The sequence below is a fragment of the Cervus canadensis genome, chromosome 3 (assembly GCF_019320065.1).
Source record: "Cervus canadensis isolate Bull #8, Minnesota chromosome 3, ASM1932006v1, whole genome shotgun sequence".
Classification (NCBI taxonomy): Eukaryota; Metazoa; Chordata; class Mammalia; order Artiodactyla; family Cervidae; genus Cervus; species Cervus canadensis.
In genome coordinates, this window is record NC_057388.1 from 42,631,938 (window position 1) to 42,650,209 (window position 18,272).

An 18,272-nucleotide genomic window follows, 5' to 3' on the forward strand; every position below is an offset into this window, starting at 1 on the left:
TTTCTCAATCTTGGCACTACTGAAATTTGGATCAGATAATTCTGATGTGGGCCTTTAGGATGGTCTTTGTGACCTTTGTTAGGCAAAGATTTTTTTAACTACAATACTGAAACCATATTTCATACAAAAAAAAATGGATAGAGAAATCAGACTTCATCAAAACTAAAACCTTCTGTCCTACAAAAGACACTGTTAAAAGAATAAAAATGCAAGTTAGGACTTGCAGACTAGGAGCAAATAACTGCAAGTCACATATCTGATAAAAGACTTGTATCTAGAAGATATAAAGAACTCTAAAAACTCAAAAGCAAAAAAACCAAATAATCAAAATGAGCATAGGACCTGAACATTTTCAAAGAGGACATACAAACGGTACATGAAAAGGCGCTCAACATCACTAATCATCAGGGAAATGCAAGTCAAATCGACAATCAGATGTCACCTCACATCTGTTAGCATGGCTATTATCAGAAAAGACAAGAATGTCAGTGTTGTTGTTCTCTATTTCCAGGAGCATCCCAGGTCTCTTCCCAGCCCCACCACACACCCAACTGTCACAAAAAAATGTCTCCAGAAATTGCTAAATATTCTCTGGTAGACAAAACTCCCTCCAGTTGAGACCTACCACCTTGGATATATCAACTTAATTATTAATTCTCTAAACAACTCCATGAGGGAAGTTGTAGGTGTACCTCACTGTAGGTGAGGCACAGACAGATTCAATAATCAGCCTAAGTCACATAGCTCTAGAGATACAGCTGGTATCTGATTCCAGAGCCCCAACTCTTAACTGCTGCCCTAGAGATCTGACACCTTTTTGACTTTTTAGGCCGTAAGGAAAAGAGGCTTGTTGGATCAGGATCCCTTCCAGAATTACTGAAAAAGAACTGCTTTGGCAATGAAGACAGATTTAGGGATTGTAACTGACTGGAAAGTAAGAAGGGGAGTAAGGTTTCCCCCAACCATATATATCTGAGTCATAGTAATGGAAAGAAGACATTTTTAAAATGGAGGATAACCACTGTGTAAACAATCTGAAATCCCACAGCTTGGTAACTTCATTTGTCTACTTCCTAAATCATTTTTAGATTTAGGTAGAATAGATGCGGAGAATAATTTAAGCACATCCTCTCTTAAGTATCTGGCCCACCAGCCAGCATAATTCTCATCATTAGATTCTCCCCTTTAATTGGAGATTTATATCTTCCAATTAGAAAATTCATCTGCAGATGACCCTTGTTAAAATGCTAATATCCATATTAAGCTCTGTTAGTCTTCGTTTAAATAAATTAATCAAATTAGTGAGTCATTTAGCAAGCCATCAGGAAGTAAATTACAAAACATAAAACTCTTTCCCCCTCAAATTCCAGAGTTTTTCCCTCAGAATGCACACTGATCCCAGGCTATCCAAGAAGGCTGCACAGTAGACCTGCCACTTGATAGCAAATTATAAATGGGGTGAAAATTCCACGTGGCACTGCTCCTCCTTGAATCAGCTCCTCAGACTGCCTTCTACTTGAATGATGCACAGATTTCTAAGTGCATTTGCAAGGAATTTGCTACACACATGGTTTTTTCCTGGCCCTGGCTTCTCCAAATATCTTGTAGAACACAAAATTTCACCATCTGCCATGGGACAAGAGACAGAGGGTGAGGGTGCTCCTTGCTATCTTGTATCTTATGTGGGGAGACAAAGAATAATTTCATTTCTTCTCCCTACTCAGTACCTCTCAATAAACGCAAGTAGACCATCCCTTGTTTCCTTTGATCCAGAAAGTGTCAGTCACTACATTAATAGGCTTCCTATTTGGAGGTGACTATTGTGAGATTTTTTTTTCCAAAAAAAGAAGGAAAGTATAAAATGCAACTGAAATTTAAACTAGGCTCTGTAATTAAGCACTTTAAATCTGTCCAAAACAATTTTCAAGCATTTAAGTGCTAACAGAAAACTTCAAAAGTACGTAAGAAAATCAGACCCCAGGTTCATAACTGATGTAACAGGAAAATTTTTATTGTGGAACTATTAAAGGCCAGTGATTTAAAAAAGGAAAGAAAACCATCATGCAGATTAAAAAGCTATGTTGAGTAGTTTATTGCAAGAGTGACTAGATAAATCTCACCTAAATATACTGCAGTTAACAAGGAGGCTTAGAGGTGGAAAGCTGCCCTATCTGATCAAACTACCTTGCCTTTTGAGAAAATCAGGGTGAAAGATAAACACATATAAACTTGGATCTTAAAATAACAAAAAACTTCTACTTATTATATTGTGCAACTATGATCTTTGAAAGTGGTGGCCTTAGGAAAATCTGCTTTGGCAAGCAACTGCAGCGGCTCCTGTAGAGAGGAAGTGAATAGACTGGGCTTATATACAAGGGCTGCTGGCACGTTCAAAGCGCAGGGGATAGTTCACAGAGCAAAATGCAGTCCTAAGTAAATGGGTTTCAGGCAATTTGGGTGTTAAGATAACATCATTAAGAATAGAACAGATTGTGCTCAGACCCTGCTGTTTATAATTAACACGTTCTTTCCAAATACTCCAGGGTCCCTGGTAAATAGTCTTCTGCTCACATTCACCCAGACCAATCAGAGTATTTTCATCAGATTCCATGCTGGGCCAGCACCTGTCTGGACAAATCCAATGGAGCCAAAGAACTCCTCTCCCAGGCCAGCTGAGTAGTTGGATGAACCCAGTTTGGCTTAGTCATTGTCACAGTGTCCATATGGCTTTGAAGCTTGTTTTCACAAGAAATCATACAAGTATTTTATTATGTCAAAGTTCACCGTCCTATAAACAAAAACAGACAGTATGTTAGCATCCTCACCCCCTCGACTGCTCAGCCTTGTATGCATGATTCTGAGAAGCACATGCCAAATAATTCACAACTAATGCTAGACAACCCTAAGACACTGGAAAAAGCATCACGACAGAATTAACATTGGTTTTAATGTCACTGGGAACAGAGTTTCTTTAAAAAGTTTCCCTCCCATGCATAAAGTTTGCTTTTCTAACAGAAGTAAGTGAAGTCAGAACTATCCAACATTCATATATTTCAATTATAGCACAGCAAGTTTGGATTTCATCTGAAAGCTATTTGCTTTTTGTCTAATAACCAGAATAAAGCAATTACAGATGCAGCAGTATTTAAATCTTCTTTGCTTCTGAACATTGTTTATCTCCCAAAACACCTGTTTTATCATTACATAATGCATAGCTCATCTGTCCTCATTTGTAGTTTTCATTCTTTTCAGTCTTTTTACACTGGCTGACCTGTGTGTGTATTGTAACTAAATCTGTATGATCCAAGAATACGATACAACAAACAGACGATATGAATGTATATTTTTGTACTCTGATGGCAGGCAGAATAAAATAGCAGACGACAGAGACATATAATTATTTTCCTTTCTCTAAATTCATTCTTCACTATAGATATTCAGACTTGGAGGTTTATTATTTGAATAAATGGTCAAAATAATTAGATATAATGATCTAGCAATAAGTATAAAATTAAAGCCTTAAAGTATTCAATTCTGCAAAAATAATCATCCATATGAGAACAGCCTTTTAAAGCTTCACTAATTGCATGCTCTTATTTATTAAACCATCATTAATTGGTGTTTTTGTCTATCATTTTGTAATACACTTTCTAAAAAAGTTTCTAAGCAAATGACTGACGTATCAAATTTTTTTAAAAATCAGGAATAGGGAACTATAGATACTGCTTATGCAAAAACATTTTAAAATAGCTCAAATGAGATGCTATGGCTTTGTGGCACCTAATGATGGAATGAAGAGTACTTTAATTGTTTCACTACAACAGTGCCTCTCTGAAAAACACCAAAACTTTCCAAATTGCATAAAAACACTGCCAAAACAATCCTGTTATCATTGGGGGTACTAAAACAACTAAAAATACTTACTAAAATAAAAAAAACAACAACTTATCTTAGGCATAATGTCACAAAAGGTATGGTTATTATATCATAAAGCTATTTATTTTTATGTGCTTTCCTTTCATTTACTATGTGTTAGTGGTGGTATTTGCTCAGTCATATCCAACTCTTTGAGACCCCAGAGACTGTAGCTTGCTAGGTTCCTCTGTCCATGGACTTCTCCAGGCAAGAATACTGGAGTGCGCTGTCATTTTCTTCTCCAGGGGATCTGCCCGACCCAGGGACTAAACCTGGGTCAGTGCAGGCAGATTCTTTACTGTCTGAGCCTAGACTAGGGAAGCCCATTACAGAACTCCCCAAATTTACTTGTAACAATGTACCACTAAAATTACCTTTTAAAAAATCAAAACATTTTTCATGATTGGTTAAAAACATCTTTTTCAGAGGGTCTTAGACGACAAAAGACACAGTAGGCTATTTTTAATCATAGGCAAAAAGGACGGTTGGATTCTTACATCTCTCCAGGCACATTTCTCTACAATGACTTTGGGTCCTACGGTTATAAACCTTAAGTGACAAAGTAAATTGAACTTAATGTTAAGTTTTATTGTCTCTTGGATTTATTAATTTTTTTTCCCACTGAATAGAAAAGAAAAAGTTTAAAGAAGCTATGATTAAAATAAAGTTGCAATACTGTGGAACTAGACGGCATTACTTGATAAGACTATTACAAAGCCATACAAAATGATCCATATGAAGCCATAACTACAATATTATGAGAGGTAAGGAGAACAGAGAATTGCAACTATGCTGTGATAGCTAAAGAGAAATTTTTGTATAACAGACTAGTACTAGAATATAAACAAATGAAAATACCGTGATTTGTTAGTGGCAGAACTCCATCTTATTTAATAATCCGTTTAACACTGCAGCATAGTTTGTGCAATAAATTTTTCTTTATAGAATGACTGGACTGGCTTAAAAACACTAAGCATTTGTAAAAGGTTCATGATATTCTATTTCTCTGCTTTGCCACTGGGAAGTACTCAAGCAAATTGAATCATACAGTTAAAGTTTTTGGACTTTAAAAAAAAAACTAAATTAACTGGGAATTGAATATGTAAGATCATCCCTCTAAGAAACATTTACTCCCAAGATGCTAACTACCTTTTCCTATCATCCCTCCACCCTCCAATATAAACAGGTAACTTACTAACTGATCCCCACATGTATCATTTTAAGACAGCAGAATTTTACAAAGTAACTGCAAGGGCAACATTAAAACTGGACACACATTCCAAAGATAGTTTTTAAATACTATAGAAGATTCTCTCTCTCATTGAACACAAATTAATTATTTTCTAAAGTAAGCATCTAGAAAGAAATAGGATAAACAAAAATAGTGTTGGTGGCACTCTGCCTAGGAGTCATTCTCAAATCAGAATTTAGACTGCTTATAAGTTAACTACATGGCATGTATCTAAGGATTTAATTTTGCCTTTATCCTTTTATTTCACATTGTTGATGCTTTCACCACACTGACATACTTTTTTCTCTTGGGGTACTATTTTATTTCCTTTTACTTATGTAGGCAGTTTGAGTTTTTCTTACTTAGTTTGGTTTTTCAGAGAATTTGCAATCACACAACTTTAAGTCACAATACTAAGTTACTTTGCAGTGTCTTTCTAGACTGTGGAGGGAAAACAATCAGAAACTTCAACTACCGCTAACATTAAGAACAATTCAAGTACAGTATTTATTAAGCATGTTTTCATCTGTGTTCTTCCATACTCTACCCTCCATATTCTGTGCTCCTTTCTAGAACCAGTCTCCTACTGCTTCTGTGTCCAAATCTTTCACAGTTCCTTGGTCAAGAAGGTTCTCTCTGTCCTCTACCTCTTCCTTGAATGGTTTTCTTTTCTCAACCAGGCTTAACTGAAAGTTGGCTCCCACAGAGGGATCGAGTCTCCTCTTTAGCTCTTTCCAATGAGGTTAGACTCTACTATAGCCCAGGCAGTCCTGTCATGTGAGGCTGCTGTCCTTGTACAAAAGGCTCCGCTCCTGTGAGACTCAAACCATTCCACTAACCAGCCTTTATCCCCCTGTCACCACCTCTTAGTGAATAATGCAGCATCCAGTTCAGTCTTCCTCTCTATTCCCAGATCTGCCTCAGCTTTAGTGACTTCATTGCACTTGTCCCTTTTACCTCCAATGATCTTTTCTACTGTCATGATCACACTCAGAAATGTTCTACTTCTAAAAAACATAAATTCAGACATTCCGGTCCTCAGGGCACCATGGCGGGTCTGTCTGAGCTGGAACCAAGAGGAGAAGATGCCTCCTTCCTGCTGTGAAACTTGAGGACCCTTCCTGGAATGATTTTACTGTGATGTGCCTTCTCTTCCATGAAGAAGCCACCTTTTCGAAGGATCCTAGAGTCACAAAATAGAAGAACTGTGGACCATGGAGCTGCCATTCCAGCCTTGGATGGTGTCTTCAGATTGATTTCTCCATGAGAGGCAAACCATTCAATATCATGGTAATCCAAGCCTATGCCCTGACCAGTAACACTGAAGAAGCTGAAGTTGAACAGTTCTATGAAGACCTACAAGACCTTCTAGAACTAACACCCAAAAAAGATGTCCTTTTCATTACAGGGGACTGGAATGCAAAAGTAGGAAGTCAAGAGACTCCTGGAGTAACAGGCAAATTTGGCCTTGGAGTACAGAATGAAGCAGGGCAAAGGCTAATAGAGTTCTGGCAAGAGAACACACTGGTCATAGCAAATATCCTCTTCCAACAACACAAGAGAAGACTCTATACATGGACATCACCAGATGGTCGACACTGAAATCAGATTGATTATATTCTTTGCAGCCAAAAATGGAGAAGCTCTATACAGTCAGCAAAAACAAAACCAGGAGTTGAGTGGGGCTCAGATCATGAACTCCTTATTGCCAAATTCAGACTTAAATTGAAGAAAGTGGAGAAAACCACTAAACCATTCAAGTATGACCTAAATTAAATCCCTTATGATTATACAGTGGAAGTGAGAAATAGACTTAAGGGACTAGATCTGATAGACAGAGTGCCTGATGAACTATGGATGGAGGTTCGTGACATTGTACAGGAGACAGGAATCAAGACTATCCCCAAGAAAAAGAAATGCAAAAAAGCAAAATGGCTGTCTGAGGAGGCCTTACGAATAGCTGTGAAAAGAAGAGAAGTGAAAAGCAAATGAGAAAAGGAAAGATATTTCCATTTGAATGCAGAGTTCCAAAGAATAGCAAGGAGAGATAAGAAAGCCTTCCTCAGAGATCAAGCAAAGAAATAAAGGAAAACAATAGAATGGGAAAGACTAGAGATCTCTTCAAGAAAATTAGAAATACCAAGGGAATATTTCATGCAAAGATGGGCCAATAAAGGACAGAAATGGTAGGGACCTGACAGAAGCAGAAGATATTAAGAAGAGGTGGCAAGAATACACAGAAGAACTGTACAAAAAAGTTCTTCACAACCAAGATAATCACGATGGTGTGATCACTCACCTAGAGTAAGACATCCTGGAATGTGAAGTCAAGTGGGCCTTAGGAAGCATCACTACGAACAAAGCTAGTGGAGGTGATGGAATTCCAGTTGAGCTATTTCAAATCCTGAAAGACGATGCTATGAAAGTGTTGCACTCAATATGCCAGCAAATTTGGAAAATTCAGCAGTGGCCACAGCACTGGAAAAGGTCAGTTTTCATTCCAATCCCAAAGAAAGGAAATGCCAAAGAATGCTCAAACTACCGCACAATTGCACTCATCTCACATGCTAGTAAAGTAATGCTTAAAATTCTCCAAGCCAGGCTTCAGCAATATGTGAACTGTGAACTTCCAGATGTTCAAACTGGTTTTAGAAAAGGCAGAGGAACCAGAGATCAAATTGCCAGCATCCACTGGATCATCGAAAAAGCAAGAGATTTCCAGAAAAACATCTATTTCTGCATTACTGACTCTGCCAAAACCTTTGACTGTGTGGATCACAATAAACTGTGGAAAATTCTGAAAGAGATGGGCATACCAGACCACCTGACCTGCCTCTTGAGAAACCTGTATGCAGGTCAGGAAGCAACAGTTAGAACTGGACATGGAACAACAGACTCGTTCCAAATAGGAAAAGGAGTATGTCAAGCCTGTATATTGTCACCCTGCTTATTAAACTTATATGCAGAGTACATCATGAGAAACACTGGGGCTGGAGGAAGCACAAGCTGGAATCAAGATTGCCGGGAGAAATATCAATAACCTGAGATATGCAGATGACACCACCCTTATGGCAGAAAGTGAAGAAGAACTAAAGAGCCTCTTGATGAAAGTGAAAGAGGAGAGTGAAAAAGTTGGCTTAAAACTCAACATTCAGAAGACTAAGATCATGGCTTCTGGTCCCATCACTTCATGGCAAATAGATGGGGAAACACTGTAAAGAGTGGCTGGCTTTATTTTTCTGGGCTCTAAAATCATGGCAGATGGTGATTGCAGCCATGAAATTAAAAGACGCTTATTCCTTGGAAGGAAAGTTATGACCAACCTAGATAGCATATTAAAAAGCATAGACATTACTTTGCCAACAAAGGTCCATCTAGTCAAGGCTATGGTTTTTCCAGTGGTCATGTATGGATGTGAGAGTTGGACTATAAAGAAAGCTGAGCACTGAAGAATTGATGCTTTTGAACTGTGGTGTCCCCTGAGAGTCCCTTGGACTGCAAGGAGATCCAACCAGTCCATCCTAAAGGAGATCAGTCCTGGGTGTTCATTGGAAGGACTGATGTTGAAGCTGAAACTCCAATACTTTGGCCACCTGATATGAGAAGCTGACTTATTGGAAAAGACCCTGATGATGGGGAAGACTTAGGGCAGGAGGAGGAGGGGATGACAGAGGATGAGATGGTTGGATGGCATCACCGACTAGATGGACATGGGTTTGTGTGGACTCTGGGAGGTGGTGACGGACAGGGAGACCTGGCGTGCTGCGGTTCATGCGGTCGCAAAGAGTTGGACACGACTGAGTGACTGAACTGAACTGAATTACTCTACAATATTGTGATGGTTTTTGCCATACATTCATATGAATCAGCCATGGGTGTGCATGTGTTCCCTATCCTGACCCTCTCTCCCACCTCCCTCCCCATCCCATCCCTCAGGGTCATCCCAGTGCACCAGCCCTGAGCACCCTGCCTCATGCATCGAACCTGGACTGGCAATCTATTTCACATATGATAACAAACATGTTTCAATGCTATTGTCTCAAATCATCCCACCCTCATGTTCTCCAACAGAGTCCAAGGGTCTGTTCTTTACATCTGTGTCTCTTTTGCTGCCTTGCATATAGGGTCATCGTTACTGTCTTTCTAAATTCCATATATATGCATTAATATAAAAAAAAAAAAATTCAGACATTCCACCCTGATCCCAATCTCCTTTAAGTGATCTGGAATACCTTGAAACAACCAGTTTACAAACCTCTCTTCGCCTTCTCCTCATCTACAAATAATTACTGAGCATTAAGTGCCAGGCACTGAACTATGAGCCCTCCCCATGCTTTACTTCCTTTCTTCCCTTCTTAGCTTAGATTCCATGGTTTGTCACCTCAAGCATTCATTTGCTAGCATCGACTGAATTCACCTGGCAAATTCCAATCCTATGTGATTTCAATTGCACCCTTTTGCAGTCCCAGTACCCGGCACATGGAATGCTGCTGGAGGAGAGCACAGGTTTCACAGATTGGTGCCACTATAGATTCAAGGTCAGGAACCCCAGCTGGGCCCTCAACACTCTCAGCAAGTTGCTTTCTTTGTTAGCACTTTCTTCCATTCCCCACGGCAGCTATTTCAAATATCCGTATTTGTCTCAAACTGGTGTACTTCTGTCCTTAAGTCTCTTGCCTCTACCTTTACACATACAATAGAAGGCCTCAGATCAGAGCTCCTTCAACTTCTTGCCAACAGATATCCAAATTCAGTTCCATCTGAAACCACCTTTTCCTCTTGTTGTAATGAAAAAGGATTCCCCTCTCTCATTCAGGGCTATTTCTTTACCTCATGTTTCTAAATCGCATGTTATATATCTTTTCAAGGACTTTAAATTACCTCTCTTTTGTGTCATTAACTCTTCTTCCCTACAAGTTTTTTCCCAGCAGCATTTAAATATGCTCATATCTTTAAAAATAATAAGCTATTCATGCCCCCACAACCTGTTCAGTAGGTAACAATCCTCTATTCCTCTTTATAGCAAAAATAGTCTAGAAAATAGGTACATGAGGACAGGATACAGATCTGTTACACATCTTGCTACATCCCCAAAACCTAGTATAGTGATTATAATGAACATCACAATAAATTTTAAGTGAATAAAAAGTATTCTCTGCATGTGCGGCATCAATTTACTCACAGATACCACTTAAATGCACCATATCCTAACTTGTACCCCACTGTATCGCTGAAAGTGTTCTTGTTAAAGTCACAAATGACAGATTTACCATTAAATAGACTCTGCCTGATTTCTTGGCAATAACCAACAATTTTGACCATTATTCCCTTGCTTAGGTTTTTCTACCTTTCTTGGATATACAACTTTTTGTATTACTGTTTTAACCACTTAAATTTGTATCATGAGTATTTTCCTGTGCTTTTATCCTTTAAAATTACAATTTTAAGTAACTTCACAAATTTTTTAATTATTTATTTTTAATTGGAGGATAACTGCTTTATGATATTATGTTGGTTTCTACCATATATCAACATGAATCAGCTATAGGTATACGCATGTATACCTCTCTTCCACCTCCCACTCCATCACACCCTTCTAGGTTGTCACAGAGCATCAGACTTGAACTCCCTGTGTCATACAGGAAATTTCCACCAGCCATCTAATTTTACACATGGTAATGTATGTGTTTCAGTGCTACTCTCAATCCTTCCCACCCTCTGAGAAGGTCTGAGTAAGTTAGTGATTGACACAGTCTCTGCTTTGCTCTTCACGGGCTTATACTGTAGGAAGAAAAATGAGTTCTACTTATTGAATGAATAATTTAATAAAATAATGGTAAGTCTCAGAAAATAAGGGGACATGGATAAACTAACTGTGAATAGTGTGTGGGAGTGGGGTGGAGGGCGTGGACGATGGGAGGTCATGGTATGTTTGAGGATAGCGTCTTCAAGAAATATGCATTTAAACTGAAATCTAAAGGTTATGTAGCAGTTAGTTGGATAGAGGAGGATTTGGAAAGTGCTGCACATGCAATGAATGGTGAATATGAAGAACTGAAAAAAAAAAAAAAAAAAAGCCCAAAGTGGTCAAAGTGTAAATACCTACAGGAGAAGACGTGTGTGATAGGTATGGCTGGGCACAAAGGCAGAGGCCAAGTCACTGGGGCCTTGAAAATTATTCTAAACATTTTGGTTTTTTATCCTAAGAGTTACAGGAAATTATAGAAGACTTTTAAGTAGAAGGGTGACAGTAAATTTTTATAAGATCACTCTGGCAATAGTGTGGACAACAAATTATAAGAGAATAAGAGTAGAGAGAAAACCAATTAGGAGGTTACCGGAGAAGAGATAACAGTGGCTTGGTCTAGAGCATTAACGGTACAAATGATAAAAGTGAATGAACTGAGATATATAGGACGGACTTGACAGGCTCAGAAAGACTAATGCTTGGCTGCTGGGAGTGGTGGGGGGGTGGTGACAAATGCCACCAGTGACTACCAGGTCTTAGGCCTGTGCAACACGAGAGACTGCAGTGCTAATCACTGAACCAGGGGACACTGAAAGAAAGCTGCATCATTCCTTTTTTGTTGGCAAGCAGAAGAAGGGGGGGATTCCTGAGTTCAGTTTTGGAAATATATTGATACAGGTGGGAAATATCCAAAATTCAAGAATACTAGAAAAAAGGTCTGGCCTCTAAAAACTGGGAGTAAGAATAGTACATAGATAGTTGTTGAAGTCAGGAGTAAAGTAAAAATAGTCTAGGGAAAAAAATATGAAAAGAACCAAGCCTCAAGGAACAACTAAATGTGAAGGTTAAGTGGATAGGATAAGCTGACAAAATGAGCCTGAGAAGAAACAGCCAAGGAATAAAGATGAAAATCATAAGATTGGAATCATGGACTCTAGGAGAAGAGTTTTAAGAGAGAGAGAGTGGTCAATCCTGTTGGGTGACTGAGAATAGATAGTCTGAGGGCTGGGAAAGAGGCTGGGAAAAGGGCAGAGATGGAATTCAGAGGGGAAGTGGAAGAGCCCATCTGACACAGGAGGCGGGACCCCAATCTATTGATAAAGGAAGACAGAAGATGCTCACAGACACAGGTAGTGCAAGGAGTTCTCAACTCACAGGTTCAACTTTGTTCTCTGAAGCAGTAACTGCTGAACAAAGTGAATACAGATGTTAGGACTTGTGGCTTGAATACAGTCTAGAATCAGAATCTAGATCGAGAAGAAACCTGTAAACCACATATTCTACTGTTCAATACATGTGGTGGAATGGCTGGGAGTCTCGTAGAAGATAATCAATTAGAAAAAGAGGGAAATAGAGCCAGTTGTAAAGGTCTCAAAGAAATTCAAATTTTTGCAAGAAATTGGGAAGAAAATAACTATCCAGAAGCGGCAACAAGAAGAAAGGATAGCACTTAAAGAGCATCCAATCCTGAGGGATAGGAGTTTGAGAAAATAAGAAGCTACTACTAGAGATAACTGGCGGGCTTCCCAGGTAGCTCAGTGGTAAAGAATTCACCTGCCAATGAAGGAGACACAGATTCAATCCCTGGGTTGGGAAGATCCCCTGGAGAAGGAAATGGCAACCCACTCCAGTATTCTTGCCTGGAAAATTCCATGCAGAGAAGAGCCTGGTGGGCTATATACATAGTCCGTGGCGTTGCAGAGTTGGACAGGACTTGGCAACTAAACACAAACATACATACACTACAGTATAAACAAGTTGTCTGCAGTCAACTGCCCATTAAATCCTACCTTGCTACTATAGGACCATTATTCCAGTCTGTCTCGGACTCTCAGAATCTTGATTTTTGCCATATAACATGTTAACTAATTCTCCGAATTTTGTCATTTGTAAATCTGACGAGAGGGTTCATTCTACAGTGAAATAGTCATTCTCGGCACTTAAATGATCTTCTCTTGCTTAAATGACTAATGACATTACATTAGGAAGAAGATTAATTTTTATATTTAGTATATCATTTACATAATTCAAGACATTTTACATTAACGATTATTCTATGCTTACCTAGCAATAGCTCTGATGAAGTCTAGAGACACTGTGCATTTGTATTTTGGTCCATCAAGCTGATCGTCATGGCCAACCAGGGTTAACAGTTGAAGAGTCACTAAAGAGGTAATCTAAAAATAAAAGTATTTTTATGAGAAAATGGTTTAACCAGATTGCATGATGTCCTTGTTTCTGAAACATTTTATAGTTACTTTGATAACAATATATAACAGAATTCACAGGAACATCTGCAAAGAATATGACTACTTTGAAATTTGTATACACAAATTTGTACATATGCTTAACGTCCTAGTTAATCAAACTAATGATCAACCTTTAAGGACTCCACTAGAGATAAATTTGTTTCAACTAATGACACACATATGACTGCTAACCTTTAAAAACTATAAACAAAGGACATTCCTTCTTTCCCTAAAAATTTTATGAACTTTCTATCCAAATACCTCAGAATATCAAATCTGCACTCCCTTGAGAATCGAGCAGTTAAAATGTGAAAGTGGGTCTTTTTCAGAGTTGAGTAGCTGGTTACATAAGAAATACATCCTTCAGATCTAGACTTAGTCTTGCTTTTAAACTGATCCTCAGGGAGATTAACACTGGCAAAAGTGTATTTTGACAAGTCAAAAATCAAAATCCAAAATAATTTCACATGCATAATGCCGACAGAAGTATTAAGCGCTCTGAAATCCAAGAAACAGAGCTGACACAAGAGCTGGAATTCTTTGAGTAGCCCATTTTCTTTTCCCAATTTTTTTTTCTCATCTCCTATAGGCCAACAGAAAAAGAAGTCAGCGATGGCAAGGAGGAAGATCTTGGTGATCTGTTACTGCTGGTGACAGTATCTTTAATACTTAATCATATGCCTTAGGAATAAAAAAAAAATGTTCACTTAATCTGTGATCAATACCTTGAGATGCAGTAAACACTCTGAATGATAAAAACAGTGACAGCAGTAGTGATCTGCTTGGTGCCAAGTATTCTATACACAGCATCTCATTTATGCCTCATGACCCTACAAGGTGGACGCTATTACACTTATATTATAAATGATTCTTAGAGATGTTAAGTAACTTTCCTCAGACCCCAGAACTGACAGGTGGCTTAGTAAGAATTCAAACCTAGAGTTCATGTTCCCTCTACTATACTACACATGCTATGTGTAGTATGCTCCCTATTACAATTTTAAAGGGTGAACTGTTATGCAGTGTTCAGTCAGCTGTCAATATTAACAATTTTTAAAAAGTAACAGATGTGTAGATACCACAGTATTTTATATACAGAAAATACTCTATTTAGCAAATACAAAGCATTTTTTCAATTAAAACTTTTATATTTTCTTAACTTTAGATAGCTCTCACATAAACTATATGCAGAGGGATATTTTTTATAGGCCAGTCTAACAACCTTTACCTTTAGGGTGGAATATATACTCTATTTCCTTTCACTGCAATGATATTCTAAAATTTTATTTCTACCACTGTGTCAACTTTTCTATTTTTTCTGTGTCTTTCTCATTCCTTTCTTGCCTTATATTGAACTGAATTATACTATTTTTTCATTCTACTGTTTTACTCTACTATCCTGGAATTTATACTCCAGTTTCCACTTTGATTTTTTTTCTTTTGGCCCCAAGCTATTTTAGAATTCTTTAATTTCCAACTCATGAAGTTTCTCTAGCATTTTTGACTTTTAAGAGGGGAATATCACAGAATGCAGTCTGTATACTAGCAATTCTTTGAAATTTGATAAGAAAGCTGGATTCTCCAGAGTGAGAGAAGAGTACACAGGGACACGAAAGCCACTGTGGCAAAGAATGAAACTAACCACAAGTGGTCACTCTTCCTACTCGGCCGGCCAGGTCCCTTCCCTCTTTGTTCAAGAGCTGATGGCACCTGAGTACAAACCATGCCCACAAATGCGATCACCTATGACAGGCCAGCAAGGTGGAGTGAGACAAGAGCTTTCTCTTTTACTTATATACAAGTACTTATATCATAATAGTATTTTCCATTTTTGTCTCTTGGACTGCAAAGCCTAAAATATTTACTATGTAGGCCTCTTACTGGAAAAAGTTTGTCAAACTCTCTGCATTGAAAAATTGCTAGATGCAGATAATTTAGCAATGTAGAAATCAAAATGTTCAGTGACTTATCCAAAGTGATAATGACTACATAATAGCAGAAACTTACTTGACTAGGATTTAGGTCTTCTAACTACAATTCTAAAACTTATGAAAAGAATGACTAAAATGTGATCATAGCTGAGAGAGCTAACTTCTAATAAGTTGTATTACAATCTTACCCGAATAAAGAATGTGTTAAAAGAATGAGGATGATCTGTGAAAAAGGGAGTGTTCAAGGGAACAGACACGTCAGTACGTCTCCAACAACAGGACTAAGGGCTCCCTGACCATTAAATCGGAAACCTGGTATGTACTGTAAGTGTTTGCTCATTTTGGAGGTATAGTTACCCAGATGTCATTCTATTAATGATTTTCTTAGTAGTATTTAAAAGGTACATATGAGTAAAGTTGATGAACAGATAAAAAATGTTAAGTTACTCAACATTTTTATAAAAGAGCTCACATTTACCTAGTTTAAGAGTTAAATGAAACAAAAAAATTAAGTTGGTTGTTAAAAATGTATGAAATAGTATTGTGCCCATTAAATGAGGTCATCTGTAAGGCAACTTAACACAGTGCCTGAAACAAAGTATTCAATAATATGAGCTACTATTTATATTACTATCTATTAGCTATTATCTATTACCTATTATTACTATCTATTAGCACTTTTCAATCTCAAATTTAATGAATAGGTTTCTTTTCTAATAACCCATTAATTTACTTAAAACTCACTGTATTTTATTTGAAAACTGTTTCATATAGTTCCTATAGCTTTCTGAATTATATGCCATGCTTAACTTATTTAGAAAATAAAAGATAAAACTACCTAAGATTAAAAACATCTGTATGGACTTCCCTGGTAGTCTACTGGCTAAGAATCCACTTAGCAATGAAGGGGACACCAGTTCAATCTCTGGTCCAGGAAGACCCCACCTGCCACAGTGCAGCTAAGCCTGTAAGCTGCAACCACTGAGCCCACGCACGGCAACTGCTAAAGCCTGTGTGCTTTGGAGCCCAAGCTCCTCAACAGAGAAGCCACCACAGTGAGAAGTCCACACACAGCGACTGGAGAGGAGCCCCACCTGGCACAACTACAGAAAGCTCCCTGGCAGCAACAAAGGCCCAGGGCAGCCAAAAATAAATGTTAAAAAGATGTATCTGTGTGAGATTTTATAAAGATTCACAACAAACTATCAATTATGAGTGGGGAGAGGAAAGGTGGGGGTGAGACAAGAGTAGGGAATGAAAAAGTAAAACCTACTAGGAATAAAATAAATAAACTACAAGGATTATTGCACAGCATAAGAAACATAGCCAATTTCTTGTAATAACTTTAAATGGAGAACAATCTAAAAAACATAAAATTGCCATGTTGTATACCTGAAACTAACATAACATTATGAATCAACTATATTTCAATTAAAAAAAATACTTCTGAACAGATCAAGAAAAGTAATGGGCACATATATTAATCACTTTGGAAAAAATGCTCAATGTGTCAGTTTCACCAGGAAATGAAGTGGATAAAAAAATGAATTGACAAAAAAGCTGCATGAAAAATATAATTAAAAATTATATGGCACATTAAACCCAGTGTAGGGAAAACTAAGGAATACGTTGGTAGTTCTGAAAAAATGATACAGAATGCAAACTAAAGAGGCTAAAAAACACAGAAAAGACAAAATGAGAAAAATCTAACATACTTCTAATCAAATTTCTGGAAGGAAAAGAGACAGAAAAAAGGGGCAGAAGTAATATCTGAAAAGATAATGGACGAAAATTCATTCAAAAAGATCAAGAACACCAAATCATAGAACTGAAGAGCTAAATAAATCCAACAGGGAAAATAAAAAGAAATCAATACCTAGACATGCCACAGTGAAAGTACAGATTATCAAATATAAAAAGCTCTTAATCACAAGCAAGGAAATCGAAACTGTAATCAAAAATCTTCCAGCAAACAAAAGCCCAGGACCAGATGGCTTCACAGCTGAATTCTACCAAAAATTTAGAGAAGAGCTAACACCTACCTTACTCAAACTCTTCCAGAAAATGGCAGAGGAAGGTAAGCTTCCAAACTCATTCTATGAGGCCACCATCACCCTAATTCCAAAACCAGACAAAGATGCCACAAAAAAAGAATACTACAGGCCAATATCACTGATGAACACAGATGCAAAAATCCTTAACAAAATTCTAGCAAACAGAATCCAACAACATATTAAAAAAATCATACACCATGACCAAGTGGGCTTTATCCCAGGAATGCAAGGATTCTTTAATATCCGCAAATCAATCAATGTAATACACCACATTAACAAATTGAAAGATAAAAACCATATGATTATCTCAATAGATGCAGAAAGAAAGCCTTTGAACAAAATTCACACACTCCATTATGATTAACAACTCTCCAAAAAGCAGGAATAGAAGGAACATACCCAACATAATAAAAGCTATATATGACAAAACGCCACAGCAAGCATCACCTGCATGGTGAAAAATTGAAAGCATTTCTCCCCTGAAATCAAGGAACAAGACAAGGTGCCCACTCTCACCACTACTATTCAACATAGTGTTGGAAGTTTTGGCCACAGCAATCAGAGCAGAAAAAGAAGTAAAAGGAATCCAGATAGGAAAAGAAGAAGTAAAACTCTCACTGTTTGCAGATGACATGATCCTCTACATAAAAAACCCTAAAGACTCTACCAGAAAATTACTAGAGCTAATCAATGAATATAGTAAAGTTGCAGGATATAAAATTAACACACAGAAATCCCTTGCATTCCTATACACTAACAATGAGAAAACAGAAAGAGAAATTAAGGAAACAATACCATTCACATTGCAACAAAAAGAATAAAATACTTAGGAGTATATCTACCTAAAGAAACAAAAGACCTATACATAGAAAACTATAAAGCACTGATGAAAGAAATCAAAGAGGACACAAATAGATGGAGAAA

At 37.6% G+C, this 18,272-nt stretch overlaps 1 protein-coding gene across 4 annotated transcripts in view; it reads right to left on the reverse strand.

Annotated features, from left to right (window-relative positions):
- Positions 1-1,990: 1,990 nt before the first annotated feature.
- The window catches only part of ORC5 (origin recognition complex subunit 5), an 84,682-nt gene continuing 68,400 nt past the window's right edge, over positions 1,991-18,272 (reverse strand). For 3 of the 4 annotated variants that reach the window (XM_043462978.1, XM_043462979.1, XM_043462980.1), the window contains 2 exons: positions 13,179-13,291; positions 1,991-2,788 (listed from right to left, as the gene is read on the reverse strand). In XM_043462978.1, the coding sequence (XP_043318913.1) occupies positions 2,743-2,788; positions 13,179-13,291 (159 nt within the window). In that variant the 3' untranslated portion in view covers positions 1,991-2,742. The remainder of the gene's footprint in view (positions 2,789-13,178; positions 13,292-18,272) is intronic. The other variant, XM_043462981.1, reaches the window with a different exon arrangement.